Source organism: Protopterus annectens, chromosome 10.part0 (assembly GCF_019279795.1).
Source record: "Protopterus annectens isolate FY-2018-M chromosome 10.part0, PAN1.0, whole genome shotgun sequence".
NCBI lineage: Eukaryota > Metazoa > Chordata > Ceratodontiformes > Protopteridae > Protopterus > Protopterus annectens.
Window position 1 is genome coordinate 1,383,311,059 of NC_056744.1, and position 19,983 is coordinate 1,383,331,041.

Below are 19,983 nucleotides of genomic sequence, written 5' to 3' on the forward strand. Positions count from 1 at the left end.
AACACATTTTCTATTGCCTTAACTTAAGGAATAATTGCTAGAGTGTACATGTGAACTGTCTTTTATCGTTGTAGTTTCCTGAGCAGGTGTTAGATTGCTAAATAATGTAGCCTTTTTGCCTAGGAACTCCAGACTAAGTGTCAAAATGATGTAATGTGTATACTGGGAAAACCTAAGTGTCAAAATGATGTAATTTGGGAGGGCCTAGCAAAGATGTGTGTTAGTGAGTGTAAACACTATTGTTCAGATAGAGACTGTGGAGCATTTTGATCTTGATATCCCACTTATCAGCACTCTGCCTGTTGTCTTATGTAAGTAGTGTCTTAGAAATATGTTTTCTTGTAGAAATAGCTAGGAACTTAGAAGAAAGTTAGACAAGTGTTTTTCTGTTATAGCAGAACTTTCCTACTGTATTGCTTTAAGTTTCTGTGTGATCTCTGAACTCTTAGATATCACTGTGGTGTAGTAGAATTGTCTTGTGTTTTTAATTATTTATTATTAAATATTTTTAAAAACCTTTACCTGTGGCTGGTTTGTGTAGAGATACGTAAGCTCTAGAGTACATTACATATTTATAGAGTGTATTGTAAGAAACCACTCTAATAAGCCTTAGACTGAATATTCACATTACCAACTGGATAATAATAATATTGCACAGTAATAACTGGACACCCTTTTAAGGGCCTTTGGTTAGCTGATAAGTATTAGCTGGTGGTGGTAGAAATTGCTACCATATAGTCTGGGTAAAGGGGCACAGCTGGAGAATCTGTGTCAGCCTTTCCCAGGAGTGTCTGTGAAGTTGTATAAATACTTATCTCAAAGTGTGTGTGGTGTGTCAGCTGCCTGGGCAGGGACACGAAGCACTGGTGGGACAGAGAGGGTACTGGAGGTTAGCTTGCCAGCTAGGCTGAGATCTAAAGCTTATAGCTGGGCCACTGGGGAGTCTTATTGGGGACCAAGGAAGCAACCAGCCCCAGACTGACTGTAATCTCTGTGTGCACTTAAGGGAAATTGTACTTTACTGTGTGCATTTGTTATCCTTTCCTCTTATATGAGATGCCCTCCCCTGGTGTTAGTGGTGAGGATTGAGGCTCCTTGATTGCTGGGTCAGGGCACGGTTGTCACGCTTCACTTTTTCTTTTTTTAGTTGGAAGAAGGACTGACCATGGTACCAGTAGTTTGTTTCATTATCAACACAAAAGTGATGCCTCGTTCCCTGGGAAACTAAATGTCTCATATTCAAAAAAAGTTAAATTTTCTTATTACAAACACAGTAAAAAGAACTTTATTACACTTTGCCAACCCCCAAAAGTAAAATAATCATGGTTTCTTAACAGAAAAAAAAGTTTTAGAACGTATTTAACAAGTTTTAAACTGAGAGGAAAAAAGTGGACTCTTGTTTAAAGTACAGCAAAATCTTGTGACAGTCAGTTAAAGCAAAATCTCCTAGTCCAAAACAAATTTCTTTACCAGGAAAGTAGTTTTAAACAATAATAATTAAATGTGGAAGGTTTTTCCTCAAAAAGAACGTATCTGCCCAGCAATGTAACAGCACAAGTCGACCATCAATCCTTGAAAGCCCACACAGGACCACATTTATTCAGCAACAGGAAAGCTCAGAAGGACTTGGCACCCAAACCTATCTTTTTAGACAGCTTACTAAATATTTGAGGTATTTTATGAGAAAAATTAACTACTTTTAACACACTTCAGCTGAAGTGAAAGGGCTTAAAGACCAGGAAGTGTTTATGTTTACTTCAGATGGTGTTTGAGTGTTTTGGTGGTTGTGTACACTGTGATAGCTTACCATCATTATTTTACTGCTTGAGACACTTTGCTTGGTTTAAGCAATCAGGGAGTGTACTTCAGGGCTAGAAATGTATTTTATGTTTGGTGCTTGCGTATACTTCATGACAATGTGCTTTCATTTCTTGTTTTCATTTTTTGTGAAAGGGACTCCAGAGTTCTCATAGAGTTTTTGTGTATTTCTTGTGATTTTACTTTTGAATTTTGAGGGAACATTTGGGGAAGTGTAACCATGTGTGTCAGTTGTGCACACTTGTCTGACAACTTATTTTCCAGCTGACTCTTTCCAGAACTTACTGGCAATCAGGCTTCTTTCTTGGCAACAGCATGGATTCTTACAATGGTCCTGTTGTTTATTCTCAAGCAGTACCTAAACAGAAAAAAGGCAATGGAATACCATGTGCTCAGGCATTGGTCATTTATTGTTCCTCATACTACTCACTGGTTTCTCAGGGCTCCTCTAGTGTGTTTTTTTTCTGCCACTATGGACTTGGGGTTATCCACATCATTTGCAGTTATTCCAGTATCCAATCCACACATGACAAAACCATCTTTACTAGGTCTGGGAGTTTCACCAGGTGGTTCTTGTCAGAGGGGCCAGTGATAGAGACATTTGAAGTGTCACCTCTCAGTCAGTCTCCTTCCAGGGATGTCCCTAAAAAAAAGCCCCAAAAGTTACATACTGCTCAAACAAAGATATTTTGTCTATTCATAAGGATAATTTTCTTACCTTGGTGGGAGGTTTACCAGCAGACTAAATAGGTCAATATATTCTTGAGGAAAATATGTCAGGGTATTCTGACATAGGCAGACACAGATCTTCAAGATCTGTACTCTGATTCAGAGGATCTCTGCCCTCTCCAACTCCATTAGAGGTGCTTTTCTTTCCTAAGACTAGTTCCAAGATGAATGATGTATTCTTGTGGAATCAAGTGGATGTTCCTCCTAAACTGAGAATATCTGGATATGCTGCAACTGGATTTATCTTATGGAAATGCTAATTTCTCCAAGTCTGTCAGCATTGGGGGTTATGTTAAATGTCGCCTGCAATAATCCTGACCTTCAACCTTCAGTCTCCAAAAACAGCAGAACACTTATTAATATCAGTTCTTACCTTGTGGACAAGAAGATAAGGTATTAAACTTATTTCATAAGAAAATTTCCTACTACCTGTTTATTCTTTCAGGTGTTGATAGCTTGTGGGATTGTTCTGCCGCACTTCCTTCATAACATATGACTGTCCGAGTCCTACAGTTTCTAGCCTGTCTCTGGTGTTTAAACATGATTTAACAGTGTGTAAGATTGTGTAGATACTGTATCTAGGGCCACTATTACTGCTACTGTTTTGAGAATATATGCCTGGATATGTACTCAAGTTTTTTTTTTAAATTCAGATTTTACACTGAACTTTAGACAATGAGGTTTTGTTTGGCTCTGCTGCTTCTCAGGATCTCAAACAGTTTGATGACAGAGGGGATTCAATTCAGGGAGATACTAAGCATTTTCAAGCCTCACACATCTTATAAATCCTTAATTTTTTTTTTAACACAAAATAATCAGTCCCTGCCATCTTCTGTCAAACATGAAACAAACAAGACGTGACAGGAAGGGAACAATAAAAAACAAGGATAATTTCAAATAAAAGGAGAGACTATGCCTTCAGAATGATAATACCAGCATCCCTTCCCCCTCCCCCTATCCTTCCCTCCTGTCACTAAATCTCTAAGTAAGTCCTGTAAAGTAGCTCTCAGTCTTTCACTTTGGCAACAGATTTTTGCTGACTCTTGGGTGTGAATACTGGTTCAGGAGGATCACAGTTGGTACTGGATACACTTATCGCCTTTAATGGGATTTCCTCCCTACACTCCCCCACCCCAAACCAAACTGAGTTTTTTCCTAAGGTTCTTCAACTCATGCTTACCCTAGTGCCTTTACACCAAACAGAGGAAGGCTTCTACTCCAGAATATTTCTGGTTTCAAAGAATGACCTTTCCTGGAGACCAGTTCTAGATTGTTCCTTTCTCAACCAGTTTGCAAAACTACCAAAATTCAAAATGATAACCCTTCAGAGTCTTTTATCAATCATTCCTCTTCTGAATTTTATGGCAGCATTAGACCTAAAAGATGTTTATTATCACAGTCTCAAAGCCACAGGCCTCAGAAAATGTTTTTGATTCTATGTCAGAGTCAAGCTATCATTTCTCTGCATCACCCTTTGAGTCAGCTACAGGTCCTAGGGTGTTTACAAAATGTCTACCTCCAGTGATATCTTATTGCAGAAGGCAAAGAATTCACATTTTCCTTATTTAGATGACTTACTGATCTTTGCAGAGTCTTTTGCCAGATTTCAGGAGTCCCTCACATGGGTGATTTCATTCCTTACTAATCGTAGTTTCCAGATAAATGTTCAGAAATCTTCCTTGATTCCTACACACAGGGTTGTGTTTTTAGACTGCCTTCTAGACACATCTTGTCAAAGGTTTTCCTAACACAAGAAATGATGATTTTGTATTTTGAAACTTTCCTCATCTTCTCCAATCAGTCTGAAACTTCAGCCAGAAAATATTTCAGGATTCCAGGGTTTGTGGCTTCTATGATTCTCATTATTCCTCTTGCCAGGTTATACATGAGTAAAATTCAGTGTTAAAAAAATAAAAAAAAGTGGACTCAACATTCTCATTCTATAATAGTTCCAGATTCAAATTTTTCACCTTTATCTTGAAAGGACTGTAATGGTAGAGACAATACTGCACTTTCGATTTTGCTTGGGGATCAATTTCTTTGAGAGTAAGTGTGAGAGGCCTGTGAGACAGTTCAAAAAGACCAAAGTATATAAATGTCAAAGAGTTGTTTTTCTGTTATCCATGCTTGTTGTTGGGAATATTACAGGTGATTACAGTCAATACCACTGTAATGTGATAACTAACCAAACAGGGGGCATTAGGTTTTACCCCCTGTGTGTAGGCAGGCCATAATAGCTAGGGAGCTAGCTCTACAGCATTGTATAATACTGTAAGCATCATACATATCATCAAAGCAAAATGCAGTGTGGCAGAAAAGCTGATCAGGACCTAGACATCCCCTAAACAAATGGAAACATTCTTCCAAGAATGGATCCATTTGTGGGGAACTCATCAAATAGATCTGTTCACCTCCATTCAAAACAGACACCTAAGTTAATTCTCTACCATGACTCTTTGCACGCAGGCAGGCCTGAAAAACAGATGCATTTTCATTCCTGTGGTTAGAAATATCCCTGTATACATTTTTACCATTTCCTCTGATATTTTAGGTCTTTCTGAAGCTTTAGAAGGACTCTCCAAAAATTATTGTGGTGACGCCCTTTTAGCCCAGGCATTATTGGTTCTCCCTTCTAATGGAATTGCCCAGGGGCAATTATGACAAGCTTCTTCACAGATTGGATCTACTCACATAAAGGGGGAGGGGAGTTGATACTGACAATGGGTATGATTCAATTCTAATACCTTTTAGGCACCTTTTATCATGAGGATGTGTAGCAGGCACTAAAGGAGGGAAATAATCCCTGCTAATAGGAAATTGTATGTTACAGGGAATCTTACGTTAATCAGTGGAGAAGATTTATATGTGTATGCCTCACAAAACAGGGCCTTATCTGGGATTATTACATCTGATTCTCAAAACATTTATAGCATGTTTACTCCTTTGGCAAGCATTATTTATCAACTGTTTTACCATGTCAACCCATGGATCCTGCTTTTCATTTCAGGTTTTGTTCAAGCTGCTCTACAAAGAGATTTTTTCTGTTGATATGTTATGTTGCCAGTTATTTAGTGGACACTTAATGAGAATGTTACTTTTTGCCAGGAAATTTATTTCTGTCAATGTTTGAATCAGTTATTTTGGCTGTTTGTTGGTAGACTATTGCACTGACATCTGCAACAGAGTATTCAGTTTGCAATCATTTGTGGTGGCTTAACTCTTTTGCTTAGAGTATTCAGTTTGCAATCATTCGTGGTGGGTTAACCCTTTTGCTTTTCCATGCATCCAGGGTTATCTGTAGAAAAGATTCCTCATATATACCCTTATTGCTTTCAATATGTACTTTGAATCTAGCCATTTAGCTTCCTCATTCTTTCAGCATTTGACAGGGAGAATAGATTCTATATACTCTGGTTATGCTTTTGCAACTCTGGTATTACCATTTCATTACTCTTTCCTTTGGGAAAGCTATATAGTTGTGAGGTTTGTAGTGTCATTTCAAATAATACTAATTGGTTGCTCCTTACTATATCTTTTCTTGTTATTCCCACCATGGTAAAACATTTCCAGGTAGGAAAAAGGCACATTCTTATATTGTTTTTGATGGATATCAGAAAGGGGTGGACTCTAGAAGCATTCCAGATGCCACTATATGGTTCTTTGTACATACTTTTACAAAGGATTGCATGATAGATTCCTTTTGCAAGTCAGGACCGGCTTTGTTAAGAATATTTTCCTGGGGTGCTTCCTTCTTCTAGGCTGGATTAGCATTTTGTAATCAACCCAAATAGTCAATGGCTACTGCAGCTGTGAGAATGAAGAGCACAGTACAGTTATTTAAGTTGCACTTACCATAACAGTAGATGCTTGAATTCTTCACTGCTGCAATAGCAGCACACACCCTTCATCCTCTCTGCTACTGTATGTAGTTAGTTACTGGGATAAAAAGTTATATGTCTATATCTTTTTGCAATTTCAAAATAAGCAAGCTTTCTCTTCTTGTTTGGGCAAGAATATACTCTAATTTCTATCCAAGGAGCTAGCTAATCACCAGTCAGCGTTTAGGTACAGAAGAAGTAGGAGCTTTTTGTACACAGGCCAATTGTTATATTCTGGGCAGGATACGACCCCAAGGGCTAAAGGCTACTGCAGCAATGAGGAATTTGAATATCTACCTTTATGGTAAAGTGCAACTTACACAACTGCACTTTCTTCTTCTCTTGAGACAATATTTATAATTACTACAAAGTTAAGTCCATGACAGCCTGTGAAATCGAAAATCATATGCCATTTGTATTGGATGTAATCAAGTTCACAATCCATACTTCCACTCTTATATTTTTGTTATATGATTCAAAACAGCAAGCACTTTTTTTCATGCAAGTGTTTTTCTGAACAAATATTAAGAGAATTCTTGTTTTTAATTGCATATGTGTGCTCAACAATTCTACACAGGCTACGTGTTGGTTTATATATATATATATATATATATATATATATATATATATATATATATTTACACACACACAAGTACATACACCCTTGTTTCCTCTCATGTCAGTCTTCCTTTCCCCTTACCCTTCTTTGTGTTTCTCTGCTCACTCTTTCCTCTTTCTACCTGTCACATGCACCCTTTATTTTTCCAATCCATAATATAAAAATAGTAAGGACTTTGCTGTACAATCATCAGCTGTGTTCATTAGCATTGCATCATTGGACATGTGAACACGCATTGTTGCAAACACATTATATGTATGCTACTGGGGTCATCGGCTCAGTTTGCATGATCAGTAGAGCACATTAACAATAACTATGCAGTCTGATATGTTTTCACCAGTAAATTCCCTTCTTATTCTGACTGTGTCTCACTGTGTTGCTGCTACTGCATAATTATTTAATGAATGACAACATTGTGCTATTTCATCTGTGGTATTTGGCCATTATTTGCTCATGTAAGAGACTTTTCTAAGTCCTGCCCACAATGTGTAACAAAAGTGCCTCAACTAGTTCTGTCAACTGCCATTCTTGTAAAACTCATAAAACTAGAATTTGTTGTTTGTGAGATTACACAATCTGGAATGTCATTGGGAGGACAATGTCTGTGAAATAAGCAGTTTCTACAAAGAATTCAAACTATTCCTCTGCCATTTGTCATTATTTTCTTTGGCATGCAAATTAACTTGAGTTCTATCCTTTATTAATGCCTGCTTGCATACTTGTTAACTACATTCACTGATATGTGTGCACTTATGTTTTTATTTTATAGGCTAGTGTTCTAAAAGGTTTCTTTTTAGTCATTTCACTTATCTGGATAACAAAGATCTTTCTAGTCCTGATGTGACACATTAACCTCTTTGAAGCTCCTTTCAGAAATAATTTATAGCACTCCTTACAACAATGTCATTTGTCTTATCAGGCACAGACATATTCAAGAGTTTTCACACCAAAAGCAACACTAGTAAAGTTATGGAGTTACATCACATATGCCTGCTTGCCCCCCCCCCCCCCCCATCCACTCTAGCCTTTACCTTGTCAGCTAGATAACCTTTTGATCTTTTTAGCTATTTTATCTGTGGTATTTGGCAATTACTTGTTCATAAGTGCATTCTTCTGCACTTAAAGAGAACTGCTTCATGACTTTATCCAAAGAAGTGGCTCATAAACCACCAGCCAGTAACAGTGAAAAACATAATCTGCAAAACTACCAAGGGTACAATATAACCTAGACACCTCTCTCTCTCTTTTATTATCATTAAAGTGTGGTCATTTGTTTTTCCACGTGTATTTTTTGAAAATGTATTACTTTATTAATATTTTGGGGTTTCTGTGAGTGACCAGAAAATGTCTAGCATGTACCCAATCCATCTATTCATAGATTGTCAACATATTAAATTCTGTCAGCATATATCTGTCTGAGCCCTTGTTTGGATCCTGTATCATTTTAGTTAACATTTCAAAGGATCCCCTCCATCCTGCTTACTTGTGATAGTGCACCTTAATTTCTTATCAAAAACAAAAATATGTTTCAAACACTGAACCACCACAAAGGATCTCAAATCCAAATAAAGTCCAAATGAGATTCCACAGAAACTTTATTATAAGGGTAAGCACTTTCACAACCTGTCCTGGTTGCTTCCTCAGACCTTAAATAAATAAATAATGTTGTCAATAGAATTCTGTACTTTCAATGCTACAGTTTTCCCTATAACTTATGTCATAACATGTTTGTGAAAGTTAGACTACAAGTAACACTGTGCATTAAGAAAGTCACTAGAATATCTGATAGCAAAACCAAAACTCAAATAATTTGGCCACATAATGCTAGGAAGAATTTGGTAAGTGAGACAACAACACTAAAAAAAATTGAAGAAAAAGAAGAAAAGGGTTGCACAAGTTAAATGCCAACATTAATGAAGTAATGAATATTAATTTATAAAAATGCGGCATTCTACTCATATTTCTTTCAACAGCTGCTCAACTAACAGTATATCATACTCACTGACCCCTCCCCCAAACTAACTTCAAAACTACAACAACCAAAACCTACCATAGTGAAGCCTCTCACTTCAAAATATCTTCACACATCTTCAAAACCACTTTCTACGACCATGCCACCCTCACAATTCCACCTTATACACACATTCCAAAAAATATCTCACTTAGATAGCATAAGCATACCTCCAAACTTCTATATACACTAATAAACATTGCTAATTGTGACACCCCACCACTGGCCCAGTAATCAAGGAGCCTCAATTCTCACCACTAGTACTAGTGGCGGAGGTCACATATATTGGTGGCAGTGGAAGAATGTCACACATATCGGTGGCAGTGGTGGAATGTCACATATATTGGTTGGCAGTGGTGGGATATCCACATATTAGGATTCAGTGATGTGGATATTGAATTCCTATAGTCTGCAAACGATGGTCACTTAAGAAGGTGCTTGGGCTCTCAATCAGCCACACAGTGAACATTCAGAGTTTCATATCACAATAGTTTTATTTATTTTTCATTAGCTTTGTTAGTCAGGGACAGCAGCAAGAATGTCAGCAAATGAGTATGGCAAGCTGACAAGGAGCCATTTGGCTGAGATGTGCCAAGCCAAAGGACTGGTGCATGCCAACCTGACTAAAGCAGAAATGATTGCAATCTTGGGCATAGCTGCATCACAGACCAGCAACCAGGAGAACAACGAGACTGCCATTGGAGATGTACAACTCTCAGAAAATAACCAGTTCAACCTTTCCACAGGAGACTTAAATATCCATCTGAAGTTAGAGACTTGAATTGAAGGCTAAACATTTGGAAACAGAATCAGCAGAGAGACTGCGATACCTGAAGGCCTAAGAACATGAGAAACTGAAACATCTAGAAGCTGAGTAAAATGAAAGGAAGAGGCAACACGAAAAGGAGATGCTGACTCTTCGCCAGGGTCATGGAGGTAATGGGGAAGGGAATAACCAAACCTCAGAAGCAACAAAGTTCAGTACGTTTCTTCCTCAATTTACAGAGGGTGATAATTTTGACAGTTTTATTCATATGTTTGAAAGGTATGTAAACAATATAATGCTGACCTGCGTACGGTTCCTGACCCTCTTACTCCATGGTAAAGTTGTGACTGCTATTTCTAAATTGTCTGATACCGATTGCTTAAATTATAATACAGTTAAAAATTGTTTGTTAGAGTGAGTGTTTTAAGTTAACACCTGAACTTTACAGAAAAAAAAGTTTTGTGAGCATAGACGCAAGGCAGATTAAAGTGTGTGTGAATATATTGCTGAGTTAAGCACTTATTTTCATAGATGAGTGAGTGGGTGTCAGGTCACCACTTTTGAAGGGGTGACCTTTTTGTGTGGGAACAAGCCCTTAACCCTTTGCCTGCTCATGGGTCTAGGAGAACCCATGGTGGGCAGCCTAGACCACCCCAACAGAGTCCACCAGCAGCAGAAGAAGCCACTAGTTCAGGTACACAGCCAGGACCAATGCTTAAATGTTTTAAATGCAACCAGTGGGGCCATGTAGCATACAGATGTCTATGAAGGCAAACTGGGGAACAAAAGGCAGGAGAGCCAGTAAGTGAGAATGACAGAATGCCAGCAGTAAGCTGTCTGGAGACAACAAGGGAACCAAACTACCACAAGAGGTTATATCCTTAGTAGATGGGAAAAAGGCAACTGCTAAGAGAGACACAGCCTCTGACCTAACTATTGTGAAGCCTGCAATGGTTAAAGAGGAGCACTACTTGCTTGGGCAGTCCATTCCAGTCAGAGCTTTAGGAAGGACCCCATTTCAAATAACTTTGGCTAAGGTTCACATATACTGGGAGGTTGGAAAAGGAAGCAAGCAAATAGGTGTGCTTGAGGATATCTCTGCAGATGTCCCGATAGGGAATGATTTTGATAATGCAGTAACTTGTGTGCATGCAGTTACATGTAGTCAAGCTTGGAGACAAGCATGTGGGTCTGGTAGCCTGGCAGAGACCCAGACAGACCTCAGACCTGAAGCCAGGACTGGTGTGATGGTTACTTCAGGGAGGGAGCTACCTTGCAGCATTGAGATGGAAGGTGAGCCACAGCTGCTTGTGAGTACTGATGTTCTCTTGGACTGCAAAAGCAGATGTGATTAGTAGTACCCAGGCTGACAATGAGGCACTGCTGTCAGACAATACCAGACTTCCTGTGGAAGGGGAGCTGGGAAGGGTTCCAAACAGAGAGTTGAGACTGGCTCAGCTCTCAGACCTTACATTACAAGGCCTGAGGAATGTAGCCAGAGAGGCATCTGATTCTTAAGGAATGGCAGAAGCTGTGTACTGGGACAAAGAGTTACTGTATAGAGAGTGGATCCCGGAGGGAGGGCTAGATGGTGAGAGAATACAGCAATTAGTAGTGCCCACAGCTTACTGTCTGGAACTTCTATCCATAGCCCACAACATTCCCTTTGCAGATCATATGGGCATAAAGCATACCAAGAGATGTATTATGCAGAACTTTTATTGGTCTGGGATTTCCAGAGATGTAACAGGATACTGCTGGACCTGTGAGCAGTATGAAAAGGTAGGCAAGGCAGAAGACATGGCCAAAGCTCCTTTGATGCTTTGCCTGTGATTGAGGAGCCATTTCAGAGGGTAGCTATGAATATTGTGGGGCCTCTGAGTACCCCAAGTTCCACAGACAAAAAGTAGATCCTAGTGGTGGTAGATTATGCTACCAGATACCCTGAGGCAGTGGCCTTGTATTCCATTGAGGCAGAATAGGTAGCAAATGCTTTGTTAGAGATTTTCAGCAGGGTAAGTTTCCCAAAAAAAATGCTGGCTGACACAGGTGCCAATTTCACATCAGACCTGCTGGCTTGTCTGTGGTAGCACTGTGGGGTGAAGCACCTAAAGACCAACCCCTACCATTCCTGGACTAATGGTCTGGTTGAGAGGTTAAACTGTACACTCTAAAGACCATCCTACGGCCATTTGCAGACCAGTTTAAGAGGGAGTGTGACAAATATTTGCCCCATCTGTTGTTTGCTTACAGAGAGGTTCCCCAGGAATCCACAGGTTTTTCACTCTGAGTTACTGTATGGGCATAGGGCGAGGGGACCTCTAGATTTGATTTGTGATGAGTGGGAGGGTAAATTTGAATCCCAGAAGCAGTCTGTTGTGGCATATGTCCTACATCTCAGGACAAAGCTCAGGGAACTCATGGGCTTGGCTCAGGAGAACCTGGCAGAAGCCCAAAAGCAGAAAAAGGTCTGGTTTGACAGGAATGCTCAAGCTAGAGAGTATGTTGTTGGGCAACAGGTTATGGTTCTCATTCCTGTCAGACACAGCAAGGTGCAGGCAGCTTGGGAGGGACCCTTCAAAATGGTAAGGAAGGTCAGTGATGTTAACTACATGGTAGAACTGCTAGGCAGGAGGCAGGAGCATAAACTGTACCATGCTAACATGATGAAGAGGGAGTGTGACAAATATTTGCCCCATCTGTTGTTTGCTTACAGAGAGGTTCCCCAGGAATCCACAGGTTTTTCACTCTGAGTTACTGTATGGGCATAGGGCGAGGGGACCTCTAGATTTGATTTGTGATGAGTGGGAGGGTAAATTTGAATCCCAGAAGCAGTCTGTTGTGGCATATGTCCTACATCTCAGGACAAAGCTCAGGGAACTCATGAGATACTGCCCACCCACCTAGCTGAAAAAAAAAAAAAAATATATATATATATATATATTGTATATACACTAATATGTATGAAATGACCTGAATGGAGTGTAGTTTTAGAAATAATTAATGTCTTTCTCAATACGTAGATAGCACTATATGTGTTCTATTTTTCTTGATCTAGACTATTAAGTATCCATGGTAACTCAATGTCTGTCAAAGGAACTTATAGTAAATCTTTAATTTGTATAACCTTGTTTTAAATCTGTGGAGCTTTTCTCCCCGGGCCTCCACTGAAAATGGAAATTATCCAGCTGGACTAGCCCGGTCAACAAATGTAAAATAAATAAATAAAATAAAATAAATGAAACCTTGCCATGATAAGGAGGCCCTGATGCTAAGTATTTGCATTACAAGGCAGGAGGAGTCTGAGGGAGATCTATGGCTACAGGGAGCCAGCCAGAAAAGTCCCAAATTACTATGGAGGAGCCTAGGGTTGCAGGCAAATGATAGGACAGTGCAACACTGTACTGGGGTCAGCAATGTCAAGGCAGCTGGAATCTCAAGACAGGGAATGGGGTAAGGTATTCCAAGACAGTCATCCCTCTCAAGCAATGTTTCTCAAGGGTCACTTGAAAAAACTAGCTTGAGTCTTTGAGGGGAGAGAAATGTCATGAAATGAGATACTGCCCACCCACCTAGCTGGAATTTTGTAAATAATTATATGTCATTTGTGAATATCAACATGATTCATATGCTTGTGTTACAAATGTATTAGAACTGTATGTCATATAAGATGGTTTGTACAGATGTGTGCTGAAGAGATATTTTGTAAAGTACTGAGCTAAAATGCCCTATTGGAATAGAACAGAAATGTACTTGCACTATTGCAACTGTTTAGATGTATATATTTTAACAATGGAAACTGGAACACAGGAGGTTAATTTCAGAAAAACTAGCTGAAAATGTAAATTACTTTATGGCCATGTAATAAAAGGATATTATCTTTCAGTTTCACTACAGTAACAGACCGAATGTCTAGAACTAGAAGTTTTTTGTATTGTCTTGGAAGTGTTTATTGTTTTATGACTACCAGGATCTGCCTTACATCTAAGGAAAGCCCTTGTTTATGTATTTTTACAGGTGGATACTAAATGGTATCAGCTAGCGTCAATGGTTGTTTTGAGCCTGGGAACTGAAGTCAATGACAAGCAATGATGGTATTCTGCAAGTATCTCAGCAGTAATACTGGAGATATTAATTTAAGAACTCTCTTAAAGAGACTGAGCATTCTGTATTTGTCTTTGACCTGACAACATCAGTTGGAGGACCCATTCACTACATCTGTCTTACTTGCTATGTAAGTAAGTCTAGGGAACAGTATACTTTTCTTAGATACAGTCAGAAATATAGCAAAGCTTAGCTTAGATATTCTTCTTGATTTATTTGAGACTGTTCTGCAATGTTGTTTTAAATATTTCCTGTGATTTCGAACTCTGTTATCACTGTACATATATATTTAGTATTGTCTTGTCCTTTTATTTATTATTAAATATATGTAAACCTTTCATTGTGACTGATATTTGTGAGACATATTTAAGTTCTGAGAGTACTATTTATTTTGCAATACTGTGGCCACTCTTTAATAGCCTTGCTCTTGGTCAAACTACCATTTGTGTTGATAGCAACATTACACAGTAAGATTGGACACCCTTTGTTAAGGGCCTTTAAGTAGCTGATAAGGAGTTGGCTGGTGGCAGTAATAGCTACCTTTTAGTCTGGGCAGAAGGAACATAGCTAGAAAACCTGTGCCGGCCTTTCCCAGGTGTGTGCATGTGTGTGTGTGTGTGTGTGTGTGTGTGTGTGTGTGTGTGTGTGTGTGTGTGTGTGTGTGTGTGTGCATGTGCGTGTGCATGCGTGTGTGTGTGTGTGTGTGTGTGTGTGTGTGTGTGTGTGTGTGTGTGTATCAGCTACTTGGGCAGGATCACGAAGCACTGGTTTGACAGAGAGGGTGCTGGAGGTCTTGGCCACTGAGATAAGATCTCAACTCTGTAGCTTTGTCTGTGGGGAGTCTTACTGGGGATCTGGAGCAAAAGGGAGAAACCAGCCCCTGACTGACTGTGGTCCTTGTGTATTCTTAGGGGAAATTGCATTTGATGTAGAGAGCTGCATCTGGAAATACTGTGTGTGTACTTGTCATCCTCCCAATGTGCGTCCCCCACTAGTGCTATTGGTGAGAGCTGAGGTTCCTTGATTACTGTTGCCAGTGATGAGGCATCACACTAATAAACTAAAAATAAGTGAAGACATACACCCAAGCCCAGGTCTTACCTACTTCCCCTCAACCTCTCCTCACCTTTAAAATACATTTAACCTGTGTCATAAAGCTACTGACCGAGTGATTTTAAACTTATCTCTTCGAAGTATTGTCAATAAAGTATCCAAGCTTCATGCACTCTCTCCCATTATTCCATTGATACAGTCATACTAACAGAGTAATGGTTAAAACCTCACGTTATAGAAAACAAAATCACTCCTCCTGGTTACAAAATGCATAGGGTAGATAGAAAAGAGAAAAGAGGTGGAGGAGTAGCTATACTATTGTAAAACAGCCTTAATATACAGCACCTAAATCTAAACATAACTACCACAAACAACGCTGAGATACTTCATACTAAATTACAAATCAATCTCAACAAACATATAGCCGTAACAGCCATCTACATTATATTTACCCAGGGAACAATACTTCCATGACTGACCACATCCTACAAGCCATTTCAAATGACATCAGCTATGAAAATGTCATCATGGAAGACTTTGACACTGACTGGTTTGCATGTAACTCTAAAATCCCAGCAATTACATCAACCTCTATGGATTTTCACAAATCATCCAAACCCTCACTAGAATAGATAAAAAAACAAGCAAACAGATAATCTTTGAATGGACTCTAACTAACAAAACCATTATACTATCAAAATTCTGGCTGTTTGCCAGATAGTCTCAGTGACCATACTCTTACTTATATATATTGAGACAGCATACCAAACCCAGAAGACTTTCCATGTACCGCCTGATGTACCGCAATCTGTTGTAATCTATCAACTCTCCTTTATGCCTCACCAATTTTCACAAACCTAAAAAAGTCTGACATGGAGAAAATAGAATCATGCTATAACAAATCAGCAAAATTTGCTACAGGATCTACATACAAAATGCACCACTGCCTTAATCTTAGAAAACTCTCCTGGCTAGAATTACTTCAACTCCTTGCTTATAACAAGCTCACCATGGCCCACAAACTACTCTATCAGCCTGAGAAAACTCCTGCTCTCCTGGATATACTCCATCCATACTCCAACCACCATTCATTTTGTTCTACAAATAAAGCATCGTTACAAGTTATGAAAACAGCAAACATCACTGGCGACTCTCTGTCCTCCTCCCACGTAGCTAAAGCCTGGAATTTGCTACCTTACACCATTAGAACCACAATCAACCTTATACAATTAACAAAAAAACACTTAAAAATTATTTTATTGATGCATGGCTATGTTCACGTAACACTCCAGGCTAACCACGGCCATTCAGTTCTCACCCTCATATTCTTTAAGCTTCATCTACAGAAGTATCAACTGCTAAAGCCTTCCACGGAAGAATTTCTATGTACCCCCATGTCATATTCGCCATTTGTAAATACACTCGGAATGCTATGCTCTTTTTGTCTACCTATAAACACTCGCAGTAAAACATTTCACTCTGCAAACTGAAGCTGTCTCAACTTTGATTATCACTGTGCTATTCATGCAACAAAATGTTATTGCACAGTCAATTTGACCTCACTACTAGCTATTGTGTTATATTCTCATATCTTGACATGTAAACTATGTCTTGTATCATTATATAATTCTTTATTACCCTGTTAATGAACTTCTTAATGCATGTATATTTTCTTACTATGTGAAGCCTTTTGTGATGTGATATGTAAGCTATTTCATTAACATTATAGAATTTTATTACCATGTCAACAAACATTTATTGCCTGTACTTCTTACTATGTGGAGGTTTTCTCCCCGGGCATCCACTGAAAATGGGTACTACCCAGTCGGACTTTCCCAGTAAAAAAATGTAAAATAAAATAAATAAAAACTTAAAGATTAGTTGTTTGCAAACCGGCCTGTCATGAGGTCAAGAAAAGTCAGACTCAATAAAAAAAAATGTGAACAACAACACAAGATGCACTGCTATAATAATCTTCTAGTAAATGATGCTGGAGAGATGGTCTGTTTTTAAAAGTATTTTACATATCTGATTAAAGATAGACTTGTACTGCATATCAACTTTAAAGCAGCAATATACAGGTGTTATATCACAAGCAAAGGTGTGATGCAGTCATCATTTATTTTTAAGCAATTGGTCGTCATGAATTTACAAGAAATTATCTTAGAAGGAATTCTGTCATTACAGAAACTTGACAATAATGCTGTAGCAATTAGCATTTGTAATAAGTAATGCTAACATTTTACTTAATGTAATAGTGAAAACATGCTTTCACCTCTGGATAAAGTAATTTATCATTGTGGGCAAACTGTCTTTTGAGTGGCATATTTACAAAACAAATGTCAACATTACTTTTTGAGAGGGTGGGGGCATAGATGAAATTTTTTATTTGGGATCTGCACTTAACAAAGCATTGTGCCCACGCAAGTAATATAAATATTTTTTAAACAGTTATAATATTGCTGCATTGTGTTATGGTATTACCTCCTTACCTTGTAACACACTTTGCCAGAACAGACAGCATCTTAACTTATTTCTGTATTATTCAGTATTACGTAAACATATCATGACGTTTATTGAGCTGGACTTGTGAATTACAGTTTTTGGTTTGTTTTGCATGATGTTCAGTTTTTGAACAGGATCCTAATATAAACATCCTTCTCTTTTTGACAAGTGCAAAAGAACCTTTTTCATCCACCTAAGCTACCACTAACTTAGACAAAAAGGACATTATTTTAAGGTCTCATGATAAAAACAATACATCAGAAGCTCAGCAATTACAGTACTAGAACATGATTTCAAGAACCTGGCATGGGAAGATAACTCGCAGCTTTCTAATACACTGGCACTGATAATGATGCCTAAAAACTGACTTCAGTGCATCAAAGTAAGAAATAGATTCAGGTGCTTTTTTTTCCCTATTCTCTCTTAGTATCACATGAAAATACTGGCAACAGCAACAAGATGAAAAAACTGACAATGAACGTTGTGATGCACTACCAGATAACCAGAGAAGAGAAAGCATTTTCTGAATGGCAATACCAATGGATTCATCTCAATCTGTTTGCCTCTTCAATCATTCCAATAGGAAATATTTCTTAATGGACAGCTTATATGATGCTTCAGTCTCCACCAATAAACAACATGGCAGCCATATCTTTACTGTGACCTGTATTGTACATTTTAATGATGTCTGCTTTTGACTAATTGCCATTCAATCTATTATTACATGACTGCATTGTCCATGCCTATTCATTTTCACCATATTATTATATTAACTAAATATTCCAGGAACGCCATTTGCATGTTATGTTTTTAACTTATTGATCTCCAGGTATACTATAACATAAAGATGCAAGACTGTTTCTTTTAAGAGATATCCTAGACATGGTAGAAGCTACACATGAGTTTATGCAGACTAACAGAGCAACAAAACTAGGTTAATATGACAATCAACAATGAGAAAATAAAGAAGAACTAGAGAACTAATAGAATGATAAAGCAATTAGATGAATTGACAGAAGCCAGTCCAAATAATCTTCATTTACTAAGAACAACTACAGTGGTTAGTCCCAAAAATATGACCAAAGTTACTATCATACTTAAAATAAGCAACAAATATATATATAAATGCATGTTTATTGTATATTTACCCACATATATAGACAGATAAACACATGCATACATAGAAAGAAAGAGTACCAGAATATGATTTTTGAAGTCATTACTTAGCAGCAAGTCATGAAGTCTATAAATACTATGAGCTCTAAAAAGTGTGCATAAGACATCCTTCATAAAAGTCATTATCAAAACTTATTAATATGGTATTTACTTTTATTTGTTTCTTTACTCTCTATATTGATCCTCTTCTAAACAGTACATAACAAATGAAGTAAGAGGAAAACTGTAATCACCTGTATTTTTGTGATAATATCATCACTTTCTGTTACTTCAGGGTGGATTGCGATAACTACATTTTCATAGCCATTATTTCTGAACACCACATTTGAACTGCTGACTGGATGAAACAGGTAAAGTGCCAAAAGTACAAAGAGATGCATTACCAAGAGCATTGTGCATCTCATTGAAGCAGCATGGATAGGCTTAAGCAAATGAGCTTGTACTGAAGGCTTCAGAGCTATTTATGCTGACCAACTGAAAGTTTATCTAAAACATACAGAGCTTATCAGTTTCAGTTTTTCACATAAATTAAGGTGTGGTGATCATTTCAGGTTCCTTAGTACATTATGCAAGTCCCATAATTTCCAGAGACCATCTATTATAGCATTTACAAACAATGTAGACAGGGCATCTGCAAAACCTGATTCAATAAAAGTGGGTCCTGTAAATAAAAATAAGCAATCTCCATAAATTTCACTTTTCAGTTTCAAAGAAAAATACTGGGAAAAATATGCAGACTTAGTTTGCTGTTACAAGTACAGATAGAAGTCTTGCCTTTTATATGAACTAATAACATTGTTGGTGCTTTTGTGAATGCAGACTTCTGTTCTCCAGCTCAGATAAACTTGAGCAAAAATTAATTGTACTATATATTAATATTAAGACTTACATAACTTTAGAAAGCTAAGCATATTTCATTGATATCTGCATTAAATAAGGTGCATTCATTCATTCATTCATTGTGCGCTAGGACTATGATAACAGAAGAATAATCTAACCTTAAACACTGAATATTGCAATAAACGTCTCTGATGATTATAGTAGTTACATGTATGCATTTGACATGCAAAGCACAAAGCTGAGCAATCAAATACAAATGTAAATAAACTAGATCCATGTCAAGTCACAGAAAAATATAATTGCAATGCTAGTTCCAGCAGCACCTTGCAAATGAAATCAGCTTGTATTAATTTGTTAATTTTTGTATTTGCAAAACAAAATAATTAGTTTCATTTTACAGTGTAGCAAGCATAAATAAAAACATGGCATATTTTAATACATTTACATATTTTTCCTGACAAAGACTTAGTGTGCAGCATATCAG

General features: G+C 37.9%; 1 protein-coding gene across 1 annotated transcript in view; it reads right to left on the minus strand.

The window, feature by feature from the left end:
* Nucleotides 1-19,100, minus strand: part of CLCA4 (chloride channel accessory 4) — a 580,176-nt gene extending 561,076 nt beyond the window's left edge. Inside the window, exon 1 of the mRNA XM_044086020.1 lies at nucleotides 18,893-19,100. Within this exon, the coding sequence (XP_043941955.1) occupies nucleotides 18,893-19,063 (171 nt within the window). The 5' untranslated portion in view covers nucleotides 19,064-19,100. The remainder of the gene's footprint in view (nucleotides 1-18,892) is intronic.
* Nucleotides 19,101-19,983: the final 883 nt, after the last annotated feature.